At 38.0% G+C, this 23,551-nt stretch overlaps 2 protein-coding genes across 2 annotated transcripts; both read right to left on the reverse strand.

Annotated features, from left to right (window-relative positions):
* Positions 1 to 1,378: 1,378 nt before the first annotated feature.
* LOC126752891 (phospholipid-transporting ATPase ABCA3-like) lies at positions 1,379 to 10,258 on the reverse strand. The gene is made up of 11 exons (XM_050463915.1): positions 9,945 to 10,258; positions 9,275 to 9,860; positions 9,074 to 9,217; positions 6,492 to 7,730; positions 4,969 to 5,813; positions 4,495 to 4,847; positions 2,873 to 3,208; positions 2,687 to 2,813; positions 2,425 to 2,619; positions 1,633 to 2,349; positions 1,379 to 1,562 (listed from the first exon to the last, which is right to left on the reverse strand). Exons 1-11 carry the CDS (start codon positions 10,256 to 10,258, stop codon positions 1,379 to 1,381), a joined length of 5,040 nt encoding a protein of 1,679 aa, XP_050319872.1.
* A 2,530-nt stretch (positions 10,259 to 12,788) lies between these two features.
* Positions 12,789 to 22,923, reverse strand: LOC126753101 (phospholipid-transporting ATPase ABCA3-like). Its single transcript, XM_050464251.1, has 11 exons — positions 22,604 to 22,923; positions 20,373 to 20,958; positions 20,170 to 20,313; positions 18,761 to 19,993; positions 17,091 to 17,938; positions 16,669 to 17,021; positions 16,271 to 16,606; positions 16,081 to 16,207; positions 15,811 to 16,005; positions 13,106 to 13,822; positions 12,789 to 13,042 (listed from the first exon to the last, which is right to left on the reverse strand). Exons 1-11 carry the CDS (start codon positions 22,915 to 22,917, stop codon positions 12,859 to 12,861), a joined length of 5,037 nt encoding a protein of 1,678 aa, XP_050320208.1. The 5' UTR covers positions 22,918 to 22,923; the 3' UTR covers positions 12,789 to 12,858.
* Between the last annotated feature and the right edge of the window lie 628 nt (positions 22,924 to 23,551).

The raw sequence follows: 23,551 nt of genomic DNA on the forward strand, positions 1-23,551 counted from the left end.
TGTTAGTATTAGAAGACTGCTAATTTTCCATTAAAAATGTCTCCCATTTTCGTGCCTTAAAGCGATCGGTTGGACAAAGAAACCTTAATCTCGGCCGTAAACATGTAACTCCTTTCACTATCCTTTTTCCAACTACAGCGTCAACACACTTTGAAAGTGTTTGAAAGTGTTCATTATTGCTCGGCTGCCCTTTGTTCGCATTTTCTAGCTTGCCACACTGCAACGCTGCCTAAAACTAGCGCCAACCCACACTAAACTCCTCCCACCTTGAAGTGCATTAAGTATTCCGTGCTATGACACACGACCAGCGGTAAGTGCTGGGGTCCCAGTACTGTAGCACAATTACGCAAAAATGTGGCTTTCAACGTTGCTTTCCTTTTCAACTGAGCGTGGGAGTATTTGATAGCGTTGCTGTGCAATAATCCACGCTAATGTCTCTTGCATAATTTAAGGGCTTTTCGCACTTTGCTTAGCTGCGGCGAGAGCAACGGCGATGACAGTGTGGCGATAGTGCGGAGAAACTCAATTTATGTGCGCCACATAGATAAATGAACGTTTATTATTGTTGTTGTTGTTTTTTTTTTTTGTAACGGGAATGGGCGGTAAGCCACTCGGGCTAGCAGTTTTTGGAGGAAAATTCGAAAAGGTTTGGTTAGAAATATACCGAGTTTTCGACAAAATAAGTTTGTATGAATAGCTGGCACTTTTGAGAGAGAGGAGTAAGTCTGAATGTAAATTTTGGAACATAACGGTAGACCTGAGAGCTCTGTAATTTTACAATTTATGAGTGTAAGGGGCTATTGCAGGAATTTGCGTTCATGTCTCTATATCCGTATTTAGTAATCTAAAAATGTTTTTAGAGTAGTGTAAATTTATATCAATCTCCTTAAGCCTGGAGTATAGGAAAAGGGTAAACATACCTAACCATATACCTAGACCTAGACGTAGACCTAGTCCTAGTCCTAGACCTGGACGTAAATCTAGACCTAGACCTAGATCTAGACCTAGACCTAGACGTAGACCTAGACCTAGACCTAGACCTAGACCTAGACCTAGACCTAGACCTAGACCTAGACCTAGACCTAGACCTAGACCTAGACCTAGACCTAGACCTAGACCTAGACCCACACCTAGACCTAGACCTCGACTTAGAGCTAGACCTAAATTTAAACTTCGACCTAGCCCTCTACTTATATCTAGATCTAGAACAATATTTCATCTAAATAAAGAAACTCCATATAGTTCATACATATTATTTGATCTACAACGTTTATAGAACACCAAAAAACGCTAAACGAAAAAAAACATTTAGTAATCTATTATGAGAAACTGACTTTTAAACACATTTAAGATTATAAGACAGATTCATGAGAAATATTTAAGTGAACCTCGATTTCGTAGCCTCCTCAGCTATCTGTTCGAATATGTAATTCATATTGAGCGAAGTGATCGACAAACTCTCAATATTCAGCTGAAATGAATTCAAGCGCAATGTCTTAAATATAACAGCCAACGTCGTGCTCTGATATGGAATGACGAATTGCATAATAGTACCCTCTTGCCTACAAGCATAAAACCAAAAATTTTATCGCATTAAGCATATACAAATTTGGGCTGCGCGACATAACTTACACTAATCTAGAATTCGGGAATGTTTTATCCATAAAAGCAGTTAAGCGAAAGTACACCTTCAATGTGACGCCGTGCGGCGTATGCACCTGCTTCTTCATACGCATTGAAACCGAGTAACCCGCGACCACCGCTTCAGCTACTTGCTCCGGTCGCCCGATATGCAAAAGCTGACCTTCGTGCATGACCGCAATTTTTGTGCACAGTATCTCGGTATAAGTGTTCATAACAGACGTAATCGCTATGGCGGTGCCACGTTTACGCAAACCATCGATCAGACGATACAGTTGACGTCTGCCATGTGGATCCACACTCCAACTAAAATTACCGATACACAATAGTGCGGGCTGTTTCAAAATTGCTATGGAATAGGAAATGCGCTCTCTTATACCCGAACTACACTGTGACAAACGCTTGTGATAATGTGAGTGTAAGCCAAAATGCTTGGAGAAATCCTCAATAATATCGTTGATTTGGTGGCGTGGGTAGCCATAGAGTATGCAAAATGTCTTCAAAACCTGATAGCAAGTCATTTGCGGCTGTACGAAACCCACCGTGGGTACATAACCGATATGGGCGAGCGCTTTATTGCGCTCTTCTGTAATTTGTACACTATTAATGCAGACGCGTCCAAAACTTGGATGATACTGACCAGCGATGAGTCTTAGTAATGCATTCGTATAATTACAGTTAGTGCCGATGATACCGAACTTTTCACCACTAAACAGGTAAAAGAAAACATTTTTACTTGATGATTTTGTATTAATTGTGTGCGGTCTTGTAAAGCATACTCACGGTTTAATTGTTAAAGATAGTCGATCCACCAAAAGTTTCCCTTTCCAAATATAACCCAAGTTCTCACAAATTACGGAATAGTAATAGCGTAAACGGGGACGAAGTGTCTGGACGTGTATGGCCTCGGCTGTGACGTTGTCCGGCTCGTTGGCATCGCTAGCATGTCGTCGTTTGTATTCTTCTAATGCACGCTCGCTAGGTGAATAGTCAAACTTTTAATAACACTTTTCATTATTTCCTTTTTATTCTCTAAACTACTTACTAGTTGTCATAGGGTATGCTGGTCTTGAAGAAATACCTGTACTCATATATGCATAATATGTACCAAGAGATAGCTATAATCATCCATAAGTAAAACATATCTTCGTCCACCGAAATTTTAGGTGTTTCTGTATTGTAAATCACGTAATTAAGAAACTATTTGTTTGAAAAAAAGTTCACAACTTACCACAACAGTTGGGAATCCGTTGACAACGCCCCAAAACCACAGAAGCAATATTTATATTTTCCACTTTGCAAACTTGACTTCGTACATTGAAATCGTAGAGGTTCTCAATAGCTCGACAAAATGAATATAATGGAAATATGCGTGGTATGAATAGTAAATGATCGGCATAAGGTTTGAAGTCTCTGGAAAACACTGTAAAGAATACGATGCCAATGACATGTATTGAGGAAATTTTCAAGTATGCGCCGAAACTGTTTTTAAAAAATAGCGCACTCAAAACATAGTTTGTCATAGCCACAGCAGTGCTCGCCAGCAACAGCAAACCAAAGCACCAGCCTGAAATGATGAAACGATAGCGTTGAATTGTCAGAAACAAATCGAACTGTCACACTTCCACAATAATTGTAAACAAAACTAATAACAATAAATAATTTAAAAAAAAACTCGGTAGCACTGGAGATATACGACTACTACGACATCTATTGAAATACGAAAATACTTTTTCGATTACAAAATATTTTCTGTCAAACAAATTCTAAAGAAAGTATTGACCCGTTTCTTGTCATACTGTCCTATTCCACATTTCTAACATTATTGCCAATTATCTTCTCTTTTCGTTAAAAATTTCGCAGATTGTTTCGACTGACTTTTTTCCGTTATGTTGGTCTTTTGAGACTGTATTATGTAACAAATTGATCGAGTTATCAAAATTACTCTATAAATGTCTTCTATTAAATATGCAGCTCCGTACTTTTTCGACTTTGAAAAGTGAAACTTTTATCTATGTATAATCTCAAGTAAGGTACCCGTACTGCCTTAAATTTTTAGACTTGTCGTTCTTCAAATATTTCTAAATATTATTGGGTCGTTCACTAAATAATTTCGTTTTTTCAGCGCACTATAAAAACGGCTTTTTTATTCCGTAAAATATTTTATGAAATTATATATTCTGCATTTTGATCCAATAACTTCAGCCATCTTGCAGAGAATAGATGGTGAAAGTTCTTCCAGCAAAAAATTTTGCGGAGACCGGCACAAGTAATAGTCGAAGGTGCCAAGTCTGGAGACTATAGTGAGTCTGGCAGCTTGAATAGGAAGCTGCCAAAGCTTTTAGCGTGCCATCAAACTTGTATGAGGTCTCGCATTATCATGGTGGAACACCACACCTTTTCTATTAATCAATACTGGCCTCTTCACGCATCAAGCAATTTTTCGAGCTAATCACAAAACACCTCAGAATTAAAACACCTCAGAATTAAACGATCGCTTTGAAATCCTGCCGAACGCTTTTTTTTTTTGTTGACTATAGGCCTTCAAAGTAGTTTGAGCTGGTTCTGCCTTTTGAAACCTTAATCTCTTGAGCTGCAGTGTCTTGTAATATACGCACTTTCCGAGGCCCATAACATTGCTTTTAAAAGTGCATCGCTTTCTTGACGTTTGATAAGCAAATCATAATCGTTAACGCGACGAATCAAATTTCAAAAAAATTCAATAAGATCAGCTTTTGTCATCAAATGAAATTACTTAGACAAGAACCCAATATACACGTACTATATATGGATATAGTAACCTTCCATGTTAATCTCATATAACACATATGCATTTTTGGGCATCATACTTACGGAAAAGTAGCGGTGTTATATATTTTGACGGCAACACCGACCAACCCAAGAATGTGATAATTGTCAAAGCAATGCAAATTTTGATTATATCAAAAATAAATATGGATATCCAATAATTAATTCCATCTGAACCAGCCAAGCGTTGTAAGCTTTCAAATTCGCTTATACGTTCTGAGACCAAATTGATGGAACGTACGGAGTACAAGTAACACATGATCAGCGCCATATGGAATGCTATTCTGCTGCCCATGTTGAAACGCATTGGAGATATTTCTCTCATGTTAACATTACTCTCTGGTGGTAACAAATCCAACGAAACATTTAGTTTGGCATTGGTCGTGTTCAGCAAGTCCCTGAAAAATAATGGTAATACTTAGTCATCCACTCTTAAACCTTCTTACTTGTATTGCATGTTTCGGAAAAATATTACAGTTTTTGGCAAAAATTGAAAACCGGAATTCCTATTGCACTTACCAAAGGTACACGTTGTGCAGAATGTCTAAAAGAACCGGCGCGACATTTGGCAAATAACCATTAAACCAGCCAATCACATGATTACGTATGGACAAGCCAAGTATCATGTTTACATTCAAATGACTTTGACCCTCCTCGCGTTCGAGATTCATTATGTAATCATTAATGTATTGATTTTTAATGTTTTTTATCTTTATATTACTATTTCGCCAATACATGTAGCGATTATAGGTTTCGACAAAGGATTGCATGGCACTATCGGGCTCCGCGCCAATATTGAGCAGTGTAATTCCCTCTTTGTAATCATTAATGCCGTTGTCCAAAACCGGTACTACTTTCATATAAGGTATCATAACTGTTGCGCAGAAAAATAAGCAAAATATCGGTAGCACTGTAGCAATCAGAATATAATATGTACTATCAATAATAAATAGTTTGTAAAACATTGCAGTCCATTGATTGTATAACTTCTCATAGACACCGACTTTACGGTGTATATTTGTTTTCATGAAAATTGCTTCTTCATTGCAGTCATCGGTAACAATGCTCTGACCATTGAAAATTCTATAGTAACGTTTACGGTCATCGTATGCGGGTCGTTCAGCACCTAGCTTACAAAAGAGCTCCTCAACTGGTGTCTCGATAATCGTTATATTGATGATGCCTAGCTCCTCTTTGGCATTTTCCAATGCCCTGATCACAGTTTCGAGCACTTCAACGTTAGACGATTCAATGTGATAGGATAATTCCAGCACAAGGTCGCAGGCTGCCACAATGTCCGGTATGAATTGGCTTAGCAGTTGGGTAACTTCTTCCGACTTACATTCTTCAGATTTGGATATAAGCTATAGATCATAGGTAACAAAAGTATTAATAATGAAATGAAAAGAAATATACAGTATGGAAGGAACTTTCGATTCTAAAAACATTTTATCATTGCTTGGGAAAATAATCCGTGCCAAATGTGTCGTAGGTATCTCGTCAAATAAAAAAGTTTTCCACACAGGGATATAAGTTCAGTTTTAATAGCAGATATATGCTATAGGTCAAGGTCTAAGTCTAGTTCTAGGTATAGATCTAGGTCTTGGTCTAGGTCTAGGTCTAGGTCTAGGTCTAGATCTAGGTCTAGGTCTGGATCAAGGTCTAGATCTAGGTCTAGGTCTAGGTTTAGGTCTATATTGGTAGATTTATGTCTAGGTCTAGGTATAGGTCTCAGTCTAGGTTTAAGTCTTGATCTAAAAAAATCTAAAACAGATATCTTGTCGAAATTGTCGAGAAAAAATGTATATTTTATATGACAGCTAAATGCTATATTAATCCGATATCGGAGGTTCCGATAAAAGAACGGCTCCTTGGAGAGAAAAGGATATGTGAAAATTTTCAGATTGATATCTCTAATAATGAGAGACAATTTCATGTATATACCTTAAAACAAGCAATGTGACTCACACGACCAATAACGAAAATAAAACGCGAAAGATATGAGCGCAATTATAACTAGATGGATATTTAGGCAAACTCACCAAATGACAACCAAAGCAATACATGGATTTAAGAAACTGCGCTGTTCCCGAACAACTCAAACGTCCTTGAGCCAACATAATAATATTATCTGCATGCAACTCCGGTTCACGACTTAAATTTGTCGACACCAATATTACACGTCCGAATTTCTCACGTTCCAATAGTTTCCAAATAAGTTTATAGTCACACACATCTAATTTCAGAACAACATCATCCAGTAGAACAATCTTACTGCCGCCAATAAGCGCACAAGAAACAGCCAATTTGGTTCTCTGACCACATGTCAAATTCTCGGTAAGCGTATACTGTTCGCCGTCAAGTTCTAAAGCGACCAAATACTTATGCACCTCTTTGGTTAGATCAGTTGGATTTAAACCTTTCAAACGGCCAAATAACATTAACTGATGTTTGACATACAGATTACAAAAAAGCAACGAATCGCTGAAGCAGATACCAATAAAATCGCGTGGGCTGCCATATTCTTTATTTAGAGTGTCGCCCTTAAAATCGATTTTGCCCGACGTCGGTCGTTTAAAACCGGCAATAACTTCTAATAATGTGGTTTTGCCACTACCGTTATGACCCATCAGCATAGTGATTTCATCCTCATACAAACTGAATGAAAGATCCTCTATAATGATTGTATCGCCGACTTGCACTGTGAGTGCCATCACATCCACGGCGGGTGCTTTATAATTTGCTCTAACCTCAAATATGATGGTTTTCGAAAAACGATTACTGTCTGTGCTAACGCGTATGCGTTGTGGCTTGCGTTTAAATACTTTCGAAAGTTTGCTCAAAGTTCGTCCAATAATCGGTGCGAATATGCCAATCAAAGCTTGAATTATGCTCGTACCACACATTATCAACGAGTAAGAGCCGATGCTGTAGTAAACCGAATGCCCATCGTCTCTAAAGAAATTCGACCAATTCAGACCATCGTGGGTTTGAAGTCTAAATAGATTTTGCAATGCCAATGCAAATGCCGTATTGCCAAGTAAAGATATGTATGGATGTAAAACATCGCTCAACGGTGACGTATGATTGCCAATGGCAAAAGGTGCATACAACATGATCCAGATAGTAGGTGCGGCACAAATCGCCATATGAGAGTTATGAAACAGTTTAAATATCATATAGCAGTAGCTGAGTGTATTTATATTAAACGCGGTGAAGAGAGCAAATAAGCAAGTGTACGAAGATTTACTGAAGACACCGAAACCACTGTTCCAAGGAATCTGGAAATCAAGTAATGAAGACATAGTTCACTGTTATCAGTATTAGCTATAATAATATTACAAAGAGGAAATAATTGGATTAATTATTTTTTGGCGGTTTTGAAAAGTTCTTTCTCCGTAAGGAAGCTTGAAAAGTTCCCGGTCTACAATAGTTAAACACATTGTTTTGAAAAATTTCATTTTTTTATTCAACACGGTTCGCTTCCAGAATGATACACCGATAGCGACCCTCTAACTTTTCCATACAATTTTCAATTTACGATTTGTTCTTTACTTCAAAATAGGCCTCAGTTTCCGCCATCACTCTTTCAAACCACGAAAATTTCTGCGCAGCGGGAATTTATTTAAGATCTGAGAACAAGAAATAGTCACTGGAGATCAGATCTGAAGAAAACGGTGGATGCGGAAGCAATTCGAAGTCGATTAGGTACCTGTTCACAAGAAAGGCGGTGTGAGCCAGGACATTGTCGTGGTACAACGGTCAATCGGCTGCGATGTCTTATCGGATCCGATAACCCCCCGTTTGGGTCTCTTAAGGACTTCCACGTAAAACTAATTCATGGTGGACGATGCCTTCGATATCAAAAAAGACAATGAGCATCCTTTTCACATTGGATTTGCTCATTCTTCCAGTCTTTATCAGTGACAGCTTCGCGACCCTGCAAAAAGTCCTTGTGCCACCGAAACACACCACTTCTTGCTAAAGTAACTGGATAAGCCAGTTTGATGATATCAAACGTCTCAATTTCAGATTTACCGTGTTTCTCACAAAATTTAATCGCGTACTTCTGCTCTAACAAACGCTGCATTTTCGGCTTGCACCACTCACAGAAACACGTCGCGCGAAAATGTTTGTCCTGCCGCTCGTTCGTTAGCTAGGAACGCCCTCGACCGAATTCAGCCGGTGCACGCATGCTCCGAAGAACAGTCGCGGCGGAAGAAGATCAGTTCTATTACTTTCCGGACAAACCCTGAATATGCGTCTTTTGAAGGTTCAAGCTAACTAAAAATCCTATGGATTTAATCCTACTAGCAACGTTTATGTGTCAGACCGGGACTTTTCAAGTGGCATGTTATTCTATAGGGTCTTCGACATTCTCTTCTTGGAATTACAAGCTTCGTGGTAAACTTAACACGTTTACCCCGTTCACTATAAACATTGTTTTGTAGCACTGGATCGATTTTGCTACCATTTTTGAAAGAGTTTCACTTACGAATGCTTTCTAATATTGTTTTCAATGATTTTTGTGCATATTTTTTTAATCCCCAGATAAATCACTAATACTGAATGTCACTTTTCGTATGTATGTGGTAAATTACTACTTTAACTGAACAGTACATACCTTTAAAATTATTAACAGCAAAGTGGTGCTAATGGATATAGAAATCAGCGAGAACACGAACCAGCTATAGAATTGTATGAAGTACGTCACATCGAAAATCGCCAATAAGGAATGCAATTGGGCTTCACGCTCATTGATTAGAATCTAAAATGTGTTTAGCGATTAGTTTTCTTTTCACATAGAACTTGTCACCGCTATTACCCTTAGCAAATATAAGAGCGTGCAAATATATGCGACAGCTAATACCAGCGATAGGCGTAGTTCCAACGCTTCGGAAAGTGGATCGTAATAGTGTTCGGCTATTGGAAAGCGTCGCAGAAATAGTTCATCGCTCAGCGATTTGTTGCATGTCAAATAAATATAAGCTTCGGAAATTGTTTTCTGTATCAAAATGAAGCCTTCACCCAAATAAGGCACGAAGCCCATGTGCCGCTCGTGCTTCTCAACATTCGGAAATAAATATCTGGTATCCCAAGTTTCGCCTATATATTCCTTATATAAACGCAATTCGCTTGGAAAAATAATTGTATACTCCAATCGATTCGGATATATGCCAATTTTATATATGGATTCCGATTCAATATTAAAGACGCCTTCGTGAAAACAAATGCCGGCCAGATAGTACTCAGTTGCCATCTTCGCGCGTAGTTCTTCACATGTTTTGTAACTAATATATTGATCACTTCTTAATTGTAGTCTGTCCGTCAACGCCATAATATTAACGATTGCCTCAAAATCTGGCGCATAGGCAATCACAAGCTGTGGTGCGTACACATTATACGAAGGACTTCATAGCAAAAACAAATTCAAATGCATTTATGCAATAAATTAGCCAGAAAAAAGGTCTCAAAATTATAAGCATGTCACTTACGCGCCCAAATATTTTTCAATTGCACTTTGACGCCCCACAATGATGTCCAACAAACGTTTCCAATTTGCATCAATATCCTCGATTCTAAACGGCATGGCTGTTATGTGCTCAGCCGAAATATTAAACCGCAGTATGATGACAATGAGCGCACAAAGGCTCGGCATTAGCAGCGCGACAAGAAACTCCCAACGCGTATTCCAGTGCATAAAGCAGTCTTTCCAAAACATCCATTTGAAGCGTAGCCAATTGTAGTTGGTCGGCTCCAATTGCTCTTCGGAGCGTCCGGTGCTCAGCGCTGAGCCGTCCGATGACATTTTCAAACAGCAAAAACGTTTCAAATCATACAAATTGGGAAAAAAATTTCTCACTGAAAAAAATTCAAAAATTCTAATTTGAACAACTGACAGTTGAAACTTAATTTTTTTTTGCTTTCACAAGTGACACAAGTCACAGTTGCGCACAGTGGTGGGAAACAGTTTGTTTCTGTTGCTTATGCGCATAACGTAATGCAGATGTGTACCGAAATTTTTTATAAAATTGCATCATGCATTACATTTATTTGCCAGGATGCTCAGCGGAAATTGAAGCTCAGTTTGTTTGGCATTTAATTTCTATGTATTAATATTCTAGTGTAATGTATGAAAATTATAGTTTGAGTCGAGAATATTACCCCTTATGAATAATGACCTGTTAGAACTCCCACAACCGGGCAGAGGCTAATCTTACTGAAGGAAAAAAGCTCACTTGATCTCTTGCGATCAATATTTTGCCAAAAATATTTTGCAAGTTCCCGCTAAGAAAAGCTATCTAATAGTAGAACTGACGAAGAGAGTAGAGCACCGACCCATTCTCTTTTTGCGGATGACGGAGCTAGGGTATCCGCACTTGCTTGCTCTGCAGCTTTACAGTGGTCGACGATTTAATCAGTCCTGAACGTATGGATAGTGAGCTCAAGTGTAGTATCCCTGTCCTGCTATCAGAGTGGATTGCCACTTCTTTCCCCTCAAGCTCTGATCCATTCACAAAGAACCCACAACTCCTTCGCAGTTATGGGGGCAGAGAAAATAGCCGCTATATTTTAATTTGGTAACTCCTTGATCCAAAAGATTTGGTATAAAGTCAAAGCATCTGAGGTTTTACGAATATCCAATAAGTCTTCATTTAGAAATCCAAATTCTTTGAGTCTGATAGCAACTTTTGCGACCATACACCTGCCGATATCTATGGGCATTGTATGCAAAATGGAATTAAGTGCCTTGGTTGGAGGTCCTTTTGAGGACCACACATGTTGAACAACGCTGCTTGTTGTAAGCTCTATAGCTTCTTTGCAAGTGACCTCCACTAAACAAAGACCTCACAGAATATAATGAACTTGATTGTGGTGTCGTAGAAGCAGAAGACTGCTTTCGGTGGGAAGTGCTGAATATAGGGTGTTTGAGCTTCGATTGAACCTCAATTCGGCTTAGCGTTGTTACAGCGGTTTTCAGTTCAGCAAGACATTTTCTAAAGCTGCCTCAACATTTAGGTAGCTCCAACAGCAAAATCTTTAGGCTTTAAGGCTTTCTCAAGCCATGGTACGGTCGAATTCGGGACAGTATGATCTACCTATACGATAAGCTTGTTGCGCTCCTGTTAAATGCTCACTTGGAATGCGCCCCTTATGTGCCAGTCCATCAGCCTTTCCAAAGTTTCAGTAAGAAACTTGGCCGTGACGTGAAAGCAACTCCCAGTCATGAAAATATTTCCATGCAACTACTGAATTTTGAATATTCAGTTTCTATGACAGCTATATGCTATAGTAGTCCAAAACCGGTGATTGCGTCAAATGAGAAGACTCTAGGGAAGAAAAGGGCATGTGAACATTTTCATAGTGACATCTTAAAAACTGAGCGATTAGTTCGAGTATATGCAGACAAAGTTGTTTTTTCTGGATGAAATGGCAGCTTGGCTTGCTCTTCGTCCCAAATGCGATAATTTTGCCTGTTTACATTCCCATTGAGTCAGAAATGGGCCTTATCGTTGAACAAAATTTGGCTCGAAAACTGTCGGATCTTCTTGGAACTTTTTAGAGCCCATAGAGCGAACCACTGTCGCTTGAGAAGGTCGAGCAGCTTCAGTTCTTGTACAAGCTGCACTTTGTTCGCTTTCAATTTAAGATCTCGACGTAAAATGTGCCAAGTCGTTCCATATGTCAGTCCGAATTGCTGCAAACAGTGCCGAATCGACTCTCCACGGTCTTCGTATACACTCTCAGCTACGGCTGCTATATTTTCTTCACTGCGTGCTGGACGTTCGTTCAAATACATATTTCCCAATTATGAATGATGCGTCTCAGTATGGTTGATGGTGTTGCAAATAGTACGCTGAGTAGGGACATTATTTTGACCATAAATTGAGTGATACACATTCCTGAATTTTTGTAATAAAGTTGAACGATTTGTAAAAATGTCAAGCAATACTAAACAAAAATACTATGACAGCTTTACTCGACTCAAGCGTGATCTGTAAAAAAAGCTATTAACAGAATTGTTGCCTTCAGCTGAGACTTTTTACTCTCCACAGTAACTATATTGGTCTGACCTATCCGTCTAACAATCGCAGAGAAGATCGAAAACGACAGCGCGTCTTTCGAAAATTGAGGAATAAGACGTCTTTGTAAATTCAGCAGTGACCATTTCGAAGTTCCCGAAGCACGCATTACCAAGCTGGGAACTAAAAACTCTGTTGAAAAGACCTAATGTAATGTGCTAATGTTAAAAAAGAACAAAATTTCTTAAACTGAACGTGAAAAAGTATATTCAAGATATTGAAAATATTAATTCAATTATAATTCAACTAAATGAAAAGTAAGCGAACGAAACAAGTTTCAAATAAGATGCATATAAAGGCTATATTTGCAGGTGGTTCAGTGTGTTTATAAGCTCTTGGATTTACGCGCATCCTCGGCTATCAACTCGAATATATAATTCATGTTGATTCTAGTGATCGTAAGGCTGTCGATATTCAGCTGAAATGAATTCACGCGCAGAATCTTAAATAAAGTGCCCAAAGTAGTGCTCTGATACGGTATATAGTATCTCATTATTGTGCCCTCTTGTCTGAAATAATAGAAAATGTTATTATTACATACGAATATATATAAATCTGTTGTCGGCACTTACATCAATTTGGAGCTGGGAAATGTTTTTTCCATAAAAGCGGTTAAGCGAAAGTAGACTTTCGAGGTGACGCCTTGAGCTGTTTGCACCGTCTTCTTCATGCGCATCGAAATTGAATAACCTGCCGCAATTGCATGCGCTATCTTTTTCGGTTCGCCGATATGCAGAAAACGTCCCTCATGCATGACCACAATCTTTGTGCACAGTATCTCGGTAAAAGAATTCATAACGGACGTAATCACTATGGCTGTGCCACGTTTACGCAAGCCGTCGATCAGTCGATAAAGCTGACGTCTGCCATGCGGATCCACACTCCAACTAAAATTGCCGATACACAAGAGTGCGGGCTTCTTTAAGATCGCTATGGAATAGGAAATGCGCTCTCTTATACCCGAACTACACTGTGACAAACGTGTATGGTAATGTGAGTGTAAGCCGAAATGTCTTGCGAAATCATCAACGATTTCACGGATTTGATGCCGTGGATAGCCATATAATGTACAAAACATTTTCAAAACCTGATAGCAAGTCATCTGCGTATGTACACAACTAACAGTGGGCACATAACCGATATTGGCGAGTGCCTGATTACGATCTTCCGTCATTTGTACGGCATTGACGCAGACACGTCCAAAACTTGGTTTATCCTGACCAGCAATTAGACGCAGCAATGCATTCGTATAGTTACAGTTAGTGCCGATAATGCCAAACTTTTCACCGCTGCAAAGTTGTTAGAAATAGTTTTTAGGCAGTGTTGATTGCGTTCTTTTTAAAGATGTTAATGGGTTTCACGGCGCCGAAAAAGTAATATTTTTATTATCTTATCTAGTTCGCTAACATCTCTAGAATCCGAATCTGTTCCGAAAGATAGTTTTGCAGATACGGCCTAGACAATTTTCGCACACGACTTCGTCTATATAACAGGTCGATTGGATCTTCGATCTAACACTTAGATGGCGTTAATAGAATTCAAAAAGCTCGCGTATAAATTTGAAAACAATGGATAAAACTAAATTTGGTGTGTTCGGGCAAAATACAGTTTAGACATAAGCTTGGCTTGCTAACGAGTTACCGGAAACTACTGCAGCAAAATCAACCACCAAGTATGGATATGCTAAGTTTAGATGTGGTGAAATGAGCACAGAAGCCTATGAATGCAATAAACGTCCAAAAGTCAACAAAACAGTTTTGGATGACCATTAAGTGAAGTAGTTCGAGATAGCAGACACTCTAAAGATATCAACTGAATGTGTACTATACATCATATCATCACGAATATTTATGTAGGAGAAAGCTCTGAGCAAAGTGGGTGCCGCGGCTGCTCACTCTTGACAAGAAACATCGATGAGTTCATAATTCAGAGCAGTGGTTGGAGATATGCAAGCGTAATAATGCTGAGATTTTGCATCGATATGTGACAATAGATGAAACATGGCTCCATCATTTCACTCCGAAGTCCAATCGACAGTCAACCGAGTGGACTGCACACACTGAAACCGCTGCAAAGCGTGGACAAATTCAACAGACAGCTGGCAAAGTTTGTATCTTGGGATGCGCATGAAAAAATTCTTTTTGACTGCCTTGAGTAAAGAAGGGTCTTCAACAGCGATCATGTCTGCTAAAAATAAAGTTATCACTTTTTGCTTTCGTCCAACGCTTTAGTTAGCTAGCTTATGATCTTTATTGAAACACGTATTATTTTTTATTTAAGATGATACTATAAGGAGTTCTGCTATCATTTCTTTCCGAGAGAATGACTGCATATTTGAATATTTTCCTTTGAAATTTCCACAAAATATTTATAAGCGTATATCCTTCGAATCATAAATATTGGGTAGTCGAAAAAGTCTTTACGTAATTTGTCAATAGAAGCTAGATGTTATGATACCACATGAATTGTCTGGCACAAATTTAGTGGACCGAATTAATGTCTGCTATTCTTTGCGAAATGAAATTGATTCATTTCTGAAGCGAATGGTAACAGGAGATGAAAATAGGATCAAATACGACATTAATGTGCGAAAAAGATGATGGTCCGACAGTGGTGAAGCTCAACCAGGGTTGACGCCAGGATTGACGCCTCGAAAGGTTATGCTGTGGGTTTGGTGGGTTTGGAAAGGAATCATCCACTATGAGCTGCTCCAGCCTGGTCGGACGATTGATTCTACATTTTACTGTCAACAACTGATGAGATTAAAGCAAGCAATCGAAGAAAACTGCCAGAACTGATCAACAGAAAGGGCTTCGTCTTCCATCAGGACAACGCTAGACAAATGACATTTTTTATGACTCGGCAAAAACTGGGAGAGCTGGGCTGGGAAGTTTTGATGCATCCACCACATAGCCCTGACTTTGCACCATCGGAGTATGGAGTAAAGTTTGCTCTAAGAAAAGCCTGTGAAAATTACATCTCGGAGTTTTTCGCTGAGAAACCAGAAAGTTTTTACGTTTTTTGTGGAATAATGTCTCTGCGGAAAAATGGCAAAAAGTGGTCGACCGAAATGGTACATATTTGGTTAAATAAAGTTCATTATAAATATAAAAAAAAAAAAAAACAAGTTGAAATTTGATTAGAAATGCGAAAAGACTTTTTCGACTAACCAGTAGTTTGAAAAAAATATTTAATTTAAAATATTTGAAAATTGTTTTTTTTTTTCTGCGCTATGAAACCCTTGTAAGCCTTTTAAAGCGCTACATGCTTTACTTACGGTTTGATAGTGAAAGATAGGCGGTCCACCAAAATTTCGTTTTTCCGAAATAAGCCCAAATTTTCGCAAATAACGGTAAAATAGTGACGCATACGCGGTCTCAATGACTGCACGTGTATGACTTCGGCTGTGACGTTGTCTACCATATAAGAGTCGCTAGCGTGTCGTCGTTTGTATTCGTCTAATGCACGATCGCTTTTTGAAAAGTTGAACAATTTTAGTTCTTACTTCTTATTTACTATATAACCTATAAAAAAAACTGCTACTTACTAATTGTCAAACGGTGTGGCGCGCTTAAAGACATCACGGTATTCGTAAATCAGTAAGCAAATGGCGCCAGCAATGATAATTAGCCATAAGTAGAGCATGTCCTCGCGCACCGAAATTTGCGGCATTTCTGCATTTGAAGAAATTATACATTTTCGCAATGTTACATAGTTGTTGTACAATAAACACTCACCACAGCAATTCGGTTGCATTTTACAATGTTCGAAAGACACTGCGGCGAATTTGATGTCCTCATTTTCGCACAATTGCAATTGTATATTGTAGTCATACAAATTCTCGAAACCTCGACAAAATGAGTACAAGGGAAATAGACGTGGTAGAAACATTATAGTTTTGATATAATTTTTGAAACTTCTGGAGAAGAGCACATAGAAGATGGCACCAAGCGCCTGGAATGCTGTAATTTTCAAGAAACCACCGTAGCTACTTTTGAAAAAGAAACAGCTGAGTATATAGTTGGTCGAAGTTAAGGCAGCGCTCGTCGATAATAGTAAAAAGAATGCCCAACCTATAGAATATTTGAAATGCAATTTGGTGTGATGCTTTGGCGAAAATTGCAGTAATACTTACGTAAGACATCCGTCGTTATGTAAGCTGAGGATAATAAGAACCACGATATAATGGTGAAGCTGGCCACAATGATAAATGTTTTGATCATGTCAAAGCAAAACATGGTTGTCCAATAGTTTAAGCCATTCAAACCAGCCAAACGCTGCAAGCCCTCAAAACCGCTTGTACGCTCCGAAATCAAAGCAATTATCCGCACAGATATTATGTAGCATATAATAAAGGACAGCTGCAGAGCCATTATGCTGCCCATGTTGAATGTCATATTCGATAATTCCTTAACATCAATATCTTCTTCAATCGGCATCAACTCCAGCGATACATTGATCTTGGCATTGGTCGTATTTAGCAGTAGCCTGTAAAAGGAAATGTTGAAGCAGACTTTCACGAGTGTTTGGCGTACGTTAGCGTATTGTTTGTGTTACCAGAGAAATGCGTTGTGTATGAGATTTAGAACGAGCGATGGCACACCCGGCAAATATCCATTGTACCAACCCACCACCTGTCGCGTCATGGACAAGCCAAGTATTAGCTTTTCGTCCAGATAATTGTAGGGCTGCTGTCGCTGTAGTGACAATATATACTCGCCGATTAGTTGATTTTTGATATATGTGACTTTAACATTGCTATTACGCCAATACATATATTTGTGAAATGTCTCGGCAAATGAAGTCATTCTTATGTTCGGCTTTTGTGGATAGCTAATCAGAGTTATGGCATCCTTGTAATCGCTTATATCACACCCTCTTTCTGGCATCCTTTCGATTACGGGCACTATGCCGATTATACAAAGTATGATGGTCATTAATGGCATAAGCAGGAACAACGGTAAGTAGTGTGCATAGGAATTTTGTATGATGACAAACTTATAAAACATGGCACTCCAGTGAGTAAAGCACTTTTCATAAGCACTCATCTTATGTTTTATATTCGCTTTCATGAACAACGTGTCGTCGGCAGTGCCCTCGGTAATGCTTAGCCCATTGAAGATTCTGAAGTAACGTTTACGATCATCATAAGCGGGTCGCTCGGCACCGAGCTTACAAAAGAGTTCCTCAATGCGTGTTTCAATTATCGTTATGTTGACAATGCCCAGCCTATCTTTCTCCTTTTCCAGCGCATTTAGTAGTGACTCGAGTATTTCCACATTGGTGGATTCGATATGATATGATAATTCCAATATAATATCGCAAGCTACCACAATATCTTCCAAAAAAGTGCTCAGCAGTTCGGTTACGTCTTCGGACTTACAGTTCTCAGATTTCGATATGAGCTATTGAATGGAAAGGTGTTAGAAAATCATAAAATAACTTATGTAAAGCAAACAAAAGGAGTAAAGTAAATGATGGAATCCCAAGAAGAGCACAATCAAATACATTACTGAAAATTTGGAAAACTGCTTAGCAGTGCCAATACGAGGCATCCCCTTCTCTGCTCAAATCCCGAAGAGGGATATGTGAGTGGCGAGAAGTCGTTGGAGAAGAGGCGGAGTGAGGTCTTTAAAGCATTGGTTGAAGCTGGCAAGGAAGGTTGGAGGGAAAGTTTTATATAAGATATAAAAATCTTAGCTTTTGGCTACCGGGTTTAAGTAGGTGGTAGACGCACTGCTACGAAATACAACGTCTTTCGGGGAGTCGCCTCTTTTACTCCGGCAGCAGAGCAGCAATACTAGTGCTAAGCTTGCTAATTATGTGCTCAAAGAGTGTCTGCTCTCAGCGTAAATAGCATCAAGCTACTTCATTATCAGACTCACAGAGGAATCGCAAGCAACTGTAAAGTCGATAAGCCAGCCAGAGCAGAGAGAAGAATGGGCGCGAGTTGGATTTCCACTGGCTTCTTCTTCACACCACTTATGTTAGCTATTTTTCGTAATATTGAAAGCATTTATGCTCAGACTCCAAAGTAGAAGCTAAAGCTTTGAAGCACATAGCGAAACATATAAGGTTTCCAGTTATGAACTAGTCTGACACGCGATTTCTAATATCTTATTCACCGTCCTTCGTGTGTCGTTTTACATATTTTATACAATTATTAAGTCGAAAAGTTGGACTTCAATAATAAAACTGCATAATCCAATCCCAAGCCAGGAACTTACCAAATGGCAACCAAAGCAATACATGGACTTTAGAAACTGAGCAGTACCAGCACATTTTAAACGTCCTTGAGCAATCATAATAATATTATCAGCATGTAACTCTGGTTCACGACTTAGATTTGTCGATACCAATATAACACGTCCGAACTTCTCTTTTTCCAATAACTTCCAAATAAGTTTGTAGTCACGCACGCCCAATTTCAGCACAATATCGTCCAGCAGCACGATCTTACTGCCACCAATAAGCGCACAGGAAACAGCCAATTTGGTTCTCTGACCACATGTTAGATTTTCTGTGAGAGTGTAGCGGTGTTTGTCCAGCTCCAATGCCTCTAAATATTTAGTGATCTCTTTCTTGACATCAGTCGAATTTAGACCCTTTAACTTGCCAAATAAGAGCAGCTGATGAACCACATACAAATTACGGAAGAGCAGCAAATCGCTGAAACAGACACCAACAAAATCGCGCGAATTTCCAAAGTCACCATTACCAGTGGTCTCTTTAATAACTATTTTACCAGAAGTGGGCCGCTTAAGACCGGCAATAACTTCTATTAATGTAGTTTTACCACTACCGTTATGACCCATTAACATAGTGATTTCATCTTCAAACAAATTGAATGAAACTTCATCGAGCACAAATTTCTCACCAAGTTGTACAGTCAATGCCAATACTTCCACTGCTGGTGCCTTGAAATTTGCTCGAACCTCCAGTATAATTGTCTTCGAATAGCGGTTATTTTCAGAACTAATACGCACGCGCTCCTTCTTGCGAGGATTTAGTTCTTTTATCAATTTGGTGAACATGCGACCAATAACCGGTGCACATATACCCAATAACGACTGCATTATGCTCGTGCCGCATATTATGATGCCATAGGTGCCTACAGCATGGTGTGGCGTGGACCAATGAGTTTTAAAGAAATTATTCCAACTAACGCCTTCATGATATTGAAGTTGAAATATATGCTGTAATGCTAGGGCCAGAGCTGTATTGCCAAATAAACAAACATACGGATGGTAATTAGGGAATAAATCGATGCCGATGGAAAATGGTAAATATAGCGCGATCCAGAAAATGGGCGCTGCACAAATGGCCATATCGCGGTTTCGAATCAGTCTCGATATCATATAGCAGTAGCTTAGTGTATTTATATTATAGGCGGTAAAGAGAGCAAATAAGCATGTAGCAGACGTTCTGCTGAAGACACAGAATCCACTGTTCCAAGGAATCTGAAATGGTTTTAGAAATGAAAAATATTTGTTATTAGTGTCATTTCAAGATGAAAGTCTATACTTAATAAAATGTTTAGAAAACTCTAACGATGAGAACACTTTCTAGCTCCATAACTTAAACTTTCATTTAAATGTATTCTCACTTACTAAAAGCTAGTGATTAGCGAACTTACCTTTAAAATTAGGATCATGACAACGGAACCAATAGATAATGAGATTAGGGAAAAGGTAAACCAGCTATAAAACTGTAGGAAATAGGTCACATCTAAAGTGGCTAGCAAATCATTTAAGCCGAGGTCCTGTTCATTGACCAAAATCTGAAAATACATTAATCATGTTATCAAAAAATACATGCTCATAGCTGGGAAATACCCACTCGTAATAAATACAATATTGTAGTGATATATGCCATGGATATCAATAATGACAAACGCATCTCCAACATTTCCGAAAGTGGATCATAATAACGCTCGGCTTTTGGAAATTTCCTTAATACAATATCATTTTCGACTGTGACGTTACAAGTTAAGTTTATGTAAGCCTCTGAGATCGACTTCTGGATCATGATAAAACCTTCCGTTATATATGGTATTGGACCACCTTTACGTTCTTGCTGCCCTAAATTCGGATATACATTTGTTGTGTCCCAGGTTTCGCCTATATACTCCTGATATAAGCGCAACTCGCTGGGAAATATAATAATGTAATCCAAACGATTTGGATATATGCCAATTTTATATATGGATTCAGTTTCAACATTAAAGACGTCTTCATTAAAACAAACTCCAGCAAAGTAGTGTTCGGTCCTCATCTTCTTGCGAAGTTCATCGCATGTGTTAAAGGTTATAAATGGGCTGTCCCAATCGAACTTATTAAATGTGAACTCCATTATGTTGTTAATTGCTTCGAAATCTGGTGCATACGCAATGGCGAGGAGTGGTACATATGGAGTATGTACTGGACTGGAGAAAGCAAACATTAAGAGCGCAATAAGAATAAAGTAGAATTAATTAAATAAAATTAATTAATAAAAAAACAGGTTAAACAAGATTTTTAATATAGCATGTTTTTCCATATTTTCAAAAAGTCAATAATTTTTATAATTTGTATAAGGTGGCACTGCAACTGCAAGAGTATACATATGTATAAATTTCTTAACTGAAGATGTTTTTATAAACGATTAAGTAATTTTATACTTTCAAGGAGTCAATTATTTTTTTGATTCGAAAAAGGTGGCAATGCTACAAAATTAAATTTTGATACGCTGTATTTTTAACTCAAAGATGTTTTTAAATACGATTATGCACTTTCATATTTTCAAGAAGTCAACTATTTTTATTATTCGATTAAAGTGGAAACGCTACAAAAGTAAATTTTAAACGTGGTATTGTTATAAAGTTCAAATTTCGTTCTCATTTTTTAGTTTACATAAAAACACAAACTTTCAATTTGAGTAAAGGTGGCAACACTGCATGAGAAATTTTGAACTTTAATGTCCATAAAGTTCAAATTTCGTTACCATTTTTATTCAATTTACATAAAAACACACACTCTTATGCATTTTCATCCTTTCAAAAAGTCAATTATTCAAACTTTCAATTTGAGTAAAGGTGGCAGCACCATTTCGTCTTTTAATTTTTTTTAATGAAGATTTTTTGATGTACATACTTTATTCTTTCAAAAAGTAAATAATTTTTATAATTCGATTAAAGTGGCAACACTGCAAGAGAAAGTTTTTAAATTTAATTTTATTGTAAAGTAAAAATTGCGTTGCCATTTTTTTAATTACATAAAAACACAAGCTTTCAATTTTAGTAAAGGTGGCAACACTGTTTATTTTTAATATGTATATATTTTTTAACTTAAGGTGGCAACACCGAGAGACTAAACTTAGTATTATTACAAACTTTAAACTTCGTTGTAATATTTTTAATTTACAGAAAAAGAAACATACAAGAACATAATATAATCTCTCAAATCAGAAATAATCAAACAAAAGGTTGTAATCGATATATTGGCTTTGTGGGAGTTAGGATGACAAGAGTACCGAGTTTCAGCATCAAATAGTATTATGTCAGGCAGGGAAACTACTAGAAGATGAATAGGTACTATATTGACTATATTGACAATAGACAAGAAGCTATAGACTGATCTCATCTACTCTTGTTATAGATGGCTTTTTGGACCTAACCTGCAACGTTTCGACTTATTTTCATGATATCTTAGTTAATGACCAAACAGTCAACCAGAGTAGTGAAAATTATTTTAATAATAGCACTGGTCTAAGAGAAGTATCGTAATTTTTCCACTTCTGGCAAGTGGTCACATTATTATCAGGAAATTATGTACACTTAGTTTTGCTAACATATCCTATATATTGACCCTTATTTCCTATATAAATTCTATGCTAAGCACTCGGGTCTTCATGTTCGGTATCTGGTAGCTTGATAAAGTATAATTCGAAGCCAATCATTTTTAGTTGAAACTTGTCTTATCGATAGTAAAGGAAAACAGTCTGACATAGTTTAAAATTCTGTCATGTGTGACACAGATATATATGTAACTACTAAAATCTTCGTATATTCCATTTAATATGTATACACTTACTTATCAAAACTTTCTTCTAGAATACCTCCGCGCTCATCAACTTCGCGAATCACGTTCCTCCATGCCTTTTGAATGTCCGTATCGCCATAAGTTATGGTTGTGAGGTGTACGGCCGGTATGTTAATGCGCAGGATAACTGCTATGAGACTGCATATGCTGGGCATAAGTACGGCGAATAGAAATTCCCAGCGTGTGTTCCAATGCATGCAGCAATTTTTCCAAAACATCCATTTGAAACGGAGCCAATGGTAATTGGACGGCAACGAATCGTCTTCAGAGTGTTCGCTGCTGAGCGGAGAATTATCAGAAATCATCTTTATACAAAGCGGTTTTCCAATTAAGTGAATATAATTCAATCGTACGGAAGAAGTTTCTTCTACGAAAATTATTGACAACTGAAGAAAAAGCTGAATCAAGAATTGTGTAATATTACAAGTGAAGAAAGTTTGTGTAGTAATGGAAAACGGTTGCTCATAAAAATCTATAAATGCTATTCAACATGGGTAAGTGAATTAATTTCGAATTGAGTATATTTGTACGTAAAGATTTTTGAAAAATTTGTTTAATTATTAACAATTCTTATTTATAAATATCAATATATTTTTGCTTTACGTTGGCGCATTCAATGCCACGACTAAATAAAAATATAAGTCCATTTCGTATACATATATAAATTTTTGATGAAACTATTGGGTTCACTGATTCTACTTTGGTACTATAAGCGTAGGTCGGTATGGGCTTCGCCAGATCCCTATTGCGAGGTCACACCAGTTGTACATCCCTATGCACTTAGTCCTTCTCTTAGATGCGTACGCGATTTTTGTTTTGTTGTCCACCCATTGGTCTTGAAAAGAAAGATTCTTCTTCCATGCGAAGAATATGGTCTAACCAGCGTACATCCATTTCGCTGTAGAGCTTCGTGGTTACATCTTCGACATTCATCGCTCA

This window comes from Bactrocera neohumeralis, chromosome 3 (assembly GCF_024586455.1).
Source record: "Bactrocera neohumeralis isolate Rockhampton chromosome 3, APGP_CSIRO_Bneo_wtdbg2-racon-allhic-juicebox.fasta_v2, whole genome shotgun sequence".
NCBI classification, from domain to species: Eukaryota; Metazoa; Arthropoda; class Insecta; order Diptera; family Tephritidae; genus Bactrocera; species Bactrocera neohumeralis.

Bases quoted from the DNA above. Each gene is read 5' to 3' on its own strand.
- LOC126752891 (XM_050463915.1), bottom strand. From the start codon at position 10,258: ATGTCATCGGACGGCTCAGCGCTGAGCACCGGACGCTCCGAAGAGCAA. The intron at 9,861-9,944 runs GTAAGTGACATG...TTTGCTATGAAG, and splicing joins ATTGAAAAATATTTGGGCGC to TCCTTCGTATAATGTGTACG. The intron at 4,848-4,968 runs GTAAGTGCAATA...ATTATTTTTCAG, and splicing joins CTGCACAACGTGTACCTTTG to GGACTTGCTGAACACGACCA.
- LOC126753101 (XM_050464251.1), bottom strand. From the start codon at position 22,917: ATGATTTCTGATAATTCTCCGCTCAGCAGCGAACACTCTGAAGACGAT. The intron at 19,994-20,169 runs GTAAGTTCGCTA...AAACCATTTCAG, and splicing joins TCATGATCCTAATTTTAAAG to ATTCCTTGGAACAGTGGATT. The intron at 13,823-15,810 runs GTAAGTAAAGCA...ACAACTTTGCAG, and splicing joins CTATCTTTCACTATCAAACC to CGGTGAAAAGTTTGGCATTA.